The sequence below is a fragment of the Phytophthora infestans genome, genomic scaffold (assembly GCF_000142945.1).
Source record: "Phytophthora infestans T30-4 supercont1.14 genomic scaffold, whole genome shotgun sequence".
In the NCBI taxonomy this organism is placed as follows: Eukaryota; Oomycota; class Peronosporomycetes; order Peronosporales; family Peronosporaceae; genus Phytophthora; species Phytophthora infestans.
Window position 1 is genome coordinate 2599228 of NW_003303745.1, and position 8647 is coordinate 2607874.

Below are 8647 nucleotides of genomic sequence, written 5' to 3' on the forward strand. Positions count from 1 at the left end.
GACGGCGATTCGCCGTCTCCCGCAGAGATACAAGAAGCGTGTTGAGAAGCCTGGATCGCGACGTAATGTCTCGACTTGTGAGAGCAAGCGAATAGCCCAATAGTTAGCAAAACTGAGAGAGACCTGCTACGATTGATCATAGGAAACTTTCCACATGTTTCACTTTCATTTGTCAACACAGGCGGCGCCGAGGACTTCGCAGCGCTTTAATTCTAACGAGACTGACGCCCCCACGCATCCATGAGCTCTAAGCAGAATTCGGCCAGCCTTCCGCTCAGCAGCAATCGCTGTACGAGTTGTCGCACTTCCAAATTGGACGACGAGATGCAGCCGCACAGTGCCGGATACATCTCCATAATACTGCGCGGCTGCATGTCCACCTCCAGTGCGCTGGTCAGCAGCACCACCACTCTCTCGCGGGCTGCTACAACGTGAAGATCGCCACCTGAATTCGCCGCAATCGTCGTATCCGTTGGTGAGCTTAACCTTGGATCTAATTCAGCGAATCGCTCTAATGCCGTGTTGCAGCACGCCACCAATCGAGCCCGCGCGAACGCCGCCAGCTCTTCGTCTGCCATCTGAATGCACATGGTGGTCAACTGACGCACGCAGCACCGTATCATCCCCTTGTTGTGCTCCACGGCGTCCACGCCCGAGCACAGCAGTGCGATCAGGTCCCCAATGAACGCTTGGTACTGCTGTCCGACATGAGACTTGAGGTCGCTGCCGTCACTGAGCAATGCGATCGTGCTGTCCACCACACACTCCAGCACACTCAGCACCAACACTTCGTCCTCCTCGGACTGCACGCACGACGGGAACTTGCCTCCATTTGGCTGCACAAAGCCCGCGATCGTCTCCAGCAACGGCCTCCAACACGCTTCAGCCAGTCGCACAGCCACCAGTCCACTGGAGATCACAACCAGCAGCACCCGCAGCGCATGTTTCCACAGCTGCGTCGCTGCCTTCTGAGCCGCAGTCATCGGCTTCTCAGAGCTACATTCGGGCGTGGTAACACCGCCATCGAACTTCAAGAAGGGCTGGATACAGAAGAGAACCGACAAGAATCGCTTCTCCCGCGCCTCCTTCGAGACGCTCGCGTACAGCTTGGCCAGGGACGTTAGCGCGTGACGAGTGAAGAAGACGAAGTCCTTGGGTCGACGACTGGGTCACGTAGCCTACAAGTTGGTCCAGCATTTTTGCGTGCACCTCTGGGTGGGACACGAACGAGCCGCACTCTTCGAACGCGTTTAAAACACGCGACTGCAAGCTGTTCGTTGTGATATTCGTGATCGCCTTGGTCACCGCTCCCTTGCCAACAGCAGGCGAGCCAAGCACGTGACGAGAAACCAGCAACGCGAACAGATCCAGCATCTTCTCCACATTCCTCACGTCCTTGAACTCGTACTCTTTCGCCTGGATATACAAAGCCACCAGCACCGACACCACAGCACTGGCGATCTCCTGTTCCTCGTCTTCCTTCCAGGGAAGCGCTGGGTGATCGTCCTTCTCCGCTGCAACCTGCCTCTCGTCGCACAGACGCAGTAGCTGGCTGAATGCTTCCTCCCACAGCGCAGGATCTCGATACACCGGGGCAGACGCCGCCCGTCTCAAGCTCGGGGGAGTCAGTCCAGTAGCAGTGAACGCAGCTGAAGACACGAGAGCTCCTCCCACTACCCTCATCCCAACACCTGCACGAACAGGTTGCGACTGTGCGATGTGGTCAAAGTCCCCGGCTGAAGACACTTGAAGCAGCGTTTGCAGCGTCTTGACAGCAGCCAGCACCACCTCCTTGGGCATCCCAAACGCAGTATTCAGTGCTACGTGCTGCAGCAACTCGCGCCAAATCGAAGCGAACCACGACGTGTGTTGTAGCAGATAATGCCAGTTGGTCTCCAGCACGCGACTGATTCCCGTCAACATGAGAACTCGCGACTCATTCCACTGCTTTTCAGCGTTATCGCGTGAGTGGTGCAGCATGTAGTTGGCCGAGTTCTTGGGCGTTTCCTTCTCCAATGAACGAGAGCTCCTCCGTCTCTGAGTCTCGCACAGCTTGGCTGCTAGTGGCAATACAGTCGAGTTGATGAACAGCTGCCACTCGTTCAGCTCGAATTGAGCGCCGTACGTCACTGCAGTGCCGAACAGAGTGTTGATGGCGCTGTTCCGCACTTCGGCGCGGTCATTCAACGCCACGGAGCTGAACTCGGAGAAGATGCACCCCCACTGACCCTGCTTCCGCTTGCTAAGGTCGCTCTCCTGTGGCGTCTTCTGCTTCCCAATCACATCGGCCACACTCCACAGTTCATTCACCGCTGTAAGACTAATGTTGACGTCGTTGGCGTAGCTTCCAAAGCGTCCAATGCACTTGATGCAGTCGGGAAGATAACTGCTCGGTATGGACACCACCAGGTCGTCTACAATGAGTCGCAAACACTTGAAAGCCAGCACTTGCGTCTTGCCGTCTCCGATCTCGCACGCTTCCTGAACTGCTGACAGTATCAACGGCCATCCGGCGCTGATCAGGTGGCCACAGGCGTTGAGCATTTCCAGCATGCCGGTCAATGTGCGATCTCTCATATCTGATCGCGCGAGCTTCAGCAGCGGTACAAACAATTCTTGCTGATCGAACACGTGCGGAGACACAGGACCTTCCTCGTGTCTGGCGGCGTCGAGAGCTTCCACCGAGGGCTTCGCAGTAGGTGACAAGCTGTTGACAACATTTTGCAGGGCGTTCTGCATGAGTAGCAGGATACTCTCCGTCGTGAAGACTTGGAACTGGTTCAGTTGGGGGAACTGCGCTGCCGTGAGTGGGGCCTGGGGCACGAACGTGCTCATGAGGACGAGTTCCCGCATCACCTCTTCGAAGCACCGTCTACTGCTTGACGCCAGCTGAGTGAGCATTCGTAGCGCGAAACATGGCATGAAGGTGCCCGATCCAGTGAGCCCCACACCCAAATAGCTCTGGTAAATCCTCATGTGGTGATTGCCGGCAGGACTGGACGTGTCTCCATCGTCCACCAACGTCCAATCGTCAGCTGAGCCAGTGGAGTCAGGCGTAGAGTCTGCGTCTCGGTTAGGCACGGGGAGACCCACTTGTTCCCACGACACTCTTCGAACAGCAGCAAGCAGTTTACGTAGCGCCACACTACTCAGCGTGAGCGCATCACGGAAGAAATCCACGATCGAGTTACTGAGCATCACGAGCTGCTGCTCCACGTCTTCATTTTCCATCCGGAAGGCGCTGATCCGATAATTTTTGGTCGGGAGCTTCTGCTGGCCGTTTTTCAGCTTGGGGTCTGTGAGTCCCACGATTATCTCGAAGCCTTCCAGCAGCACACACCACCCCCTCTGCGACAGTTCTTCCTCCATGACGTGTGCAGCACCGAAAAGCGCCTTCATCGCGTGCACTTCTCGCCAACTGATTACCACAAGACAGCTTTCTCCGTCGTCCGTCGTTGCTTCATCCGGATAATCCCCAGACGCACTGCTCCCAGACCCCGTGGTGGATATCGATCCCTTCGAGTTGCCTCGGATTCCGTCTGGCAGCGGGAATGAGAACCCGCAGAGCGCACGTAGACAAGTCAGCACCACTTCGTCCATTTGCTTGCACCACGTTTCTCTCGCCTTCTGGCTCTGCATATTCGCTCGAAGACGCGACGCCACGGTGGCCAAGACGTGGTACGACTTGAGCGACATCGTGACCAGATCCACTTCGCGACAGTGCCGCATCACGCAATTCATCGACTGAATGACAGCAGGCGCCACCACGGCAACGCAAGCCTTGGCCAGCTTCTCGCAGATCTCTTCATTGTCGGTGGATCTCGACAGCTCAAAGACAGAAGCAGCCATGTTGCATTGGCACGAAGCAGCCACGCGGACAGCCATGAAAAACTGCTGCAGCACGGGCGTCTCTTGTTCATTCAGCAGCTCAAGTCCTGAGCGCGGCGTGGCTCCGTCGGGGCCTTGGGGTCTGAAATCCGATGGCGGTGACGTCAGGATCACCGACGACGTCGTGCGCGTGATGGCAACCAACACGCCATCCGGGTAACTCACCATAGCAGCCACCATGTCGGGCTCTAGACACACGCGATTGAGCACTTCCAGCGACAATAACACAGGCCACGTGACGAAATTCACACCTCCAGACCCGCTGGTTGGATTGGACGCACTTGCGCTTGTCGAGCTCGAATGCGTCAGGAAATTCTTGGCTTCTTTAAAATTTGCAATTGCGTTCGCAGCGTGAAATTTCGAATCCGGGGATTTCGACGGTGTCGGCGGAGATTTTGACGCATCCGGGGTAGAGTAGGTCCCCGTCGCGATGATCTCCAGCAGCGCGTGCAAGATCAGAGCGCACTCTTTATCCAGACAGTCCGCAAAGTGGCAAAGCAGTGTGCTAGCCAGTCGCATGCCGCGTACTAGCAACGGGAAGAACGGACCAATAGCGCCGTTCGTGTTGCTGCTGGTGATGGACGAGTTGGTCGGTCCCATGATCCCTGAGCCTACAGAGCCGCCGTGCTTGTCGTTGCAGCCCATCTCCAACACTGACTGCACCAACGGGGTCATTTGCTGCTTTAGCACTGCCTTAAACTCGATATCCAGGCGAAACAACCCATAGTGGGACGCTAGCACCGTCTCCAGCAGCTCCACGCCCAGAGCAGCACTCATGGGCGACACAGTTGTGCGTTTCAGCCACATACCGTTCTCCTCTCGGCTCATAAAGCACAACTCCTGGAACAATAAAACCCCAACGTGTTTGGCCTCTGGACTGGAATCCACTTTCCCAAATGCCAGCGACACCAACTGCCGGATCGTCATGGCCGCTGTGTTGCCCACCATGGAGCTGGCACTGCTGCTCGAAGCGTGCAGGTGGATACAGATCCACACGGCCTGCATGACCATATCCTCATTGCCCACGAGCTCGCTGTCTGCAATTTTAAAACCCACAGTTGCGACGGATTAAACCCAGCTAAACTAATAATCATCTCAAAAATAAACCCGTCCTGACCTGGCGCTGGGGTCGGAGTCTGGCCGTCCTGCGCCGTTCTTACTTGCTTCTTTGCCTTCTCTTCATACGCCAGCGTCATGAGTTGCAAGAGCGTCTGTAGCAGCTTGACCTGCACATCCGCGTGTGTGTTTTTCTCGGCCTGGATCTGCAGGACGCGCAGGATGCTGCCGACGCTGGCAGGTTCGATGGCATCCCAGCTGACGAGACGCTGGATACTGGACAGCGCTAGCACCAGGATCTTGTGCGACGCGTTTGTGTGGTTGCAGGCCAGCAGGAAGGGCCGCAGAACGCTCTCGCTTTGGAACAGGCTGTGACCCGGACCGGGTGCGCGTCCCTCCACACGCAGTAGCGCCGCGTACTGCTGCTGCAGAGCTGGTAGTGCCTCCAGCGCGCGATCTACAGCCTCCTTCACCACAGGATACTTGCGCTTGGCCTCCGCCCGCAGCGCGTGCAGGTCGGCGGCCAGCTGACGCAAGAAGTCCATGCTGCACGTATTGGAGCTGCTCTAAGACCGAGTTGAACTGGGGGGAGAGCGCGAAAAGGGCCAATCAGATGGCACCACCTCAGTTGTGTGGCGATTGTGTGTGACATCAAGGTCGCTGGTGGAGCCTCAGGCTCCACCAACGACCCAGTTCGATCCTCCACTGGAGGATCGAGCTGGGAAGGAATGTCATTGCAAAGATCCACTTGAGATGCAGCACAATGGCATTCTTTGGTGCCTCTGGTAATACTACTTCAGGTAGTAGAAGATACTTTGAAATACTGCAGATGCTAACGTTAACTGACATCGTCGGTACGAAGCTGTACTGTTGATGAAAACGCCGTCCTAGTACAGTATGTAATAGTAACGGCGGCCATTAGCTCGGCGTTAATACATCCCTGGGTGCTTTCGATCCATAGAACTACAGTACAGGACTACGCTACAGTACTTGCCTTTGGTGTGCTCGCTTGATGTAGCGTGGCATCATTGGGGGGGGGGGGGTCGTACTTTTGTTTCTCGGTGGGGAACTTCAAGTTAAGTGGTTAATGTCACCCGCTTGGTTGGATGCCGAGGGTGCGATCTCCATTCTCCCATTTGCCCGTGGTAGCAAATTCGTAAGAAGAAACCGCAGGCCATCGCAATCTCCCGCGTTTAGCGTCTGCGCTAGCTGTGGTAGCCATCGCAGGCGCGAGCATGTCGCAGGCCAGAGCCACCACCGCAGACTACGCTCTGGGGCCCTTTACTGTTACTGTCGACACGGACGCGTCCTCTGTAACAATTGTTAATGGTGTCGGAGATCAAGTCTGGAAATGTAAGTCTCGAATGATTAATGCCATTGGTTTTGTTCTGACTGTGCATTGCATTTGCTGTAGCTGCACAGGACCGCGCCTTCATATCACAACGATCACGCCGGCGTCTGGAAACTTTTAGCTGAGCAGCGAGAATGTGAGAGCTTCCTGTCAGACTGCTACCATCTCCAGTGTGACGTCCTCTAGCTCCGATCGCGTGGACATTAGCGGCACATTCGGAGATGCTTGCTGGGACTGGACGTTATCATTTGCACTACTACTATCGTTGAGTGCTGATGACTCCTAACCGCTATTTTAATGCAAGTGTCGTCGGAGACAGCGTCACAAACGTGTACATGGCGTATGAGTCGCCACAGGACAAAGCCTTCTTCGGCCTGGGCGAGCAAACCGGCATTGGAAACCTCCGCGGTTGACGCGTGCTCGTGAAGGTGGCGTCGGCCGCGGCGAGGAGCCCGTCACCACGTACTTCAACGAGAATGCCTCAATCTCGGGTGCCTTCGATGGTGGCTCACTACTCACGACATATACTGATGTAGGCTCTCTTACGACCTCGCACGGCCGCTGGGTCGTTCTGGACGGGACCAAGTATGCTCTCTTTGATCATGCGAGCAACACCACCTCAGCGTTCGAGGATACTGCGGCTTGATATCTCGCCGGGAACATCACGGAGGGTGGCCACGTTACAGGCTCAACTACAACCGTGGAGATCGTGTATGATAGCTCCAGTCTACATGAAGATGGCTGGATGGCCGTGCCGCCAAGAGTAACCCGTTGCTGGAGGCGACGAACGCATTAGCGAAAGTCACTGGACGTCAGCCGGAGTCACCGGATTGGTCTCATGACGGAGCGATCCTGGGCGGGCAGGACTTCGTGGAGGAAGTCGTTCAGAATGATCTTAGCGCGAATATGCCACTCATGAGCGTGTGGCTACAGAACTGGCCCGGGACGCGACTTCAGACGGGTGCGTATGGCGTCTCGCTCCACCGATTGTGGTGGAACTGGGAGCCTGACATGACGCTGTATCCGACGTGGGCTAGGTGGGTGCCCCACCTGCAATCTACGTCTGGTGTGCGTACCATGAGCTACATCAACACGTTCCTGACTAACGTGAGCACGAAGAGCACGGGATACAACACGAGTTTCTACGAGATCGCAGTCAGTGAGGGACGCTTCGTTGCCAATGCACAGCCGGCGATGGTAGTGCGTGGACCATTATGAGTGGGCCTGGGTCGATGCTGGCTTGTTGGATCTGTCGATCCAGTCAACGATCGATTGGTTAAAGAAGTTGGTGAAGAAGCAATACTACTCGGTGCCAATCTCCGGTATGATGCAGGATTGCGGTGAGTATCTTTCCGTGGACGACTCGGTGAGCCTATCCGGTGTATCCGATACGATCGATCCACGCGTCTTCCATAATGACTATCCGACCCTCTGGGCAACACTACTCCGCGATGTCATGACTGAATTGGGATTCCAAAACGACACCATCGCAGCGCCGGCACCTTTTCAGCCAAACACGCGAACCTGTTCTGGGTTGGTGACCAGAACATTGACGAATATCTCTGATGGAATGCGCGCTGTCATTAGCAGCACTCTTCATGTCGGTGCTTCGGGACTCACTCTGACATCGGTGGCTACACGAACACATCGGCCACGGTGGGAAGTATCACTCGTAACACTGCGCTGCTGGGTCGTTGGGGGGAGCTCGGCGCGTTCAGCGGCACGGCCTTCCGCACTCATGAAGGTAACATTCCGCAGATGAACGCCCAGGCCTTCAATGCTCGTCTGTTCCGAAGCCTCAACCCGTACCGGTTGCCGTTGCTGGACGAGTACCAGATGAACGACTGGCCTCTTGTTCGCCACCCAATGGTGTACTCATCAAACGACTCAGTCGCGCGTGCCGTCATCGCTGGCTGGGCGAGGCTCTGTACGTGGCCCCCGTCTACGATCTGTCAGCTTCGAGCGTTGAGGTGTACATGTACCTTCCTCTACTTCAAGTCGACAGCCAGGGCACAACGGTCAACTCGACGGCCTTCGCGTACAAGCACTTGTGGAGTGGAGAGGAATTTGCACCCGGTCAGACCGTCAGAGTCGATGCGTCTTGGGGGAAACCGGGCGTATTCATGCGCTGGCCCGTGACTGAGAAGGAGGGCTTGCAGCTGCAGCAGCTTTGGGAGTTCGTCGTCGCCGAGAACGCGACCGCACTATTAACAGAGGCGTAAGTGTCGACACTTCTGTCAGGACCTTGACTGAAGGTCTGTACAGTACATGACCGCGGTTTGCAAAGAAGCACTATAATCACGAATAGTGAACGAACTTGGGTCAGCCAGCTCAAGTTAAATCAGGGTGGAA

At 56.0% G+C, this 8647-nt stretch overlaps 2 protein-coding genes across 2 annotated transcripts; one reads left to right on the top strand and one right to left on the bottom strand.

Moving 5' to 3' along the window:
• Positions 1 to 212: 212 nt before the first annotated feature.
• Positions 213 to 5489, bottom strand: PITG_09360 (uncharacterized protein; the record flags this gene model as incomplete). The annotated part of the gene is made up of 5 exons (XM_002903583.1): positions 213 to 411; positions 487 to 1095; positions 1166 to 1609; positions 1658 to 4917; positions 5049 to 5489. 5 exons carry the CDS (start codon positions 5487 to 5489, stop codon positions 213 to 215), a joined length of 4953 nt encoding a protein of 1650 aa, XP_002903629.1.
• Positions 5490 to 6179: 690 nt separating this feature from the next.
• On the top strand, positions 6180 to 8517 carry PITG_09361 (glycosyl hydrolase, putative; the record flags this gene model as incomplete). The annotated part of the gene is made up of 6 exons (XM_002903584.1): positions 6180 to 6297; positions 6724 to 6880; positions 7033 to 7495; positions 7590 to 7661; positions 7883 to 8222; positions 8294 to 8517. 6 exons carry the CDS (start codon positions 6180 to 6182, stop codon positions 8515 to 8517), a joined length of 1374 nt encoding a protein of 457 aa, XP_002903630.1.
• Between the last annotated feature and the right edge of the window lie 130 nt (positions 8518 to 8647).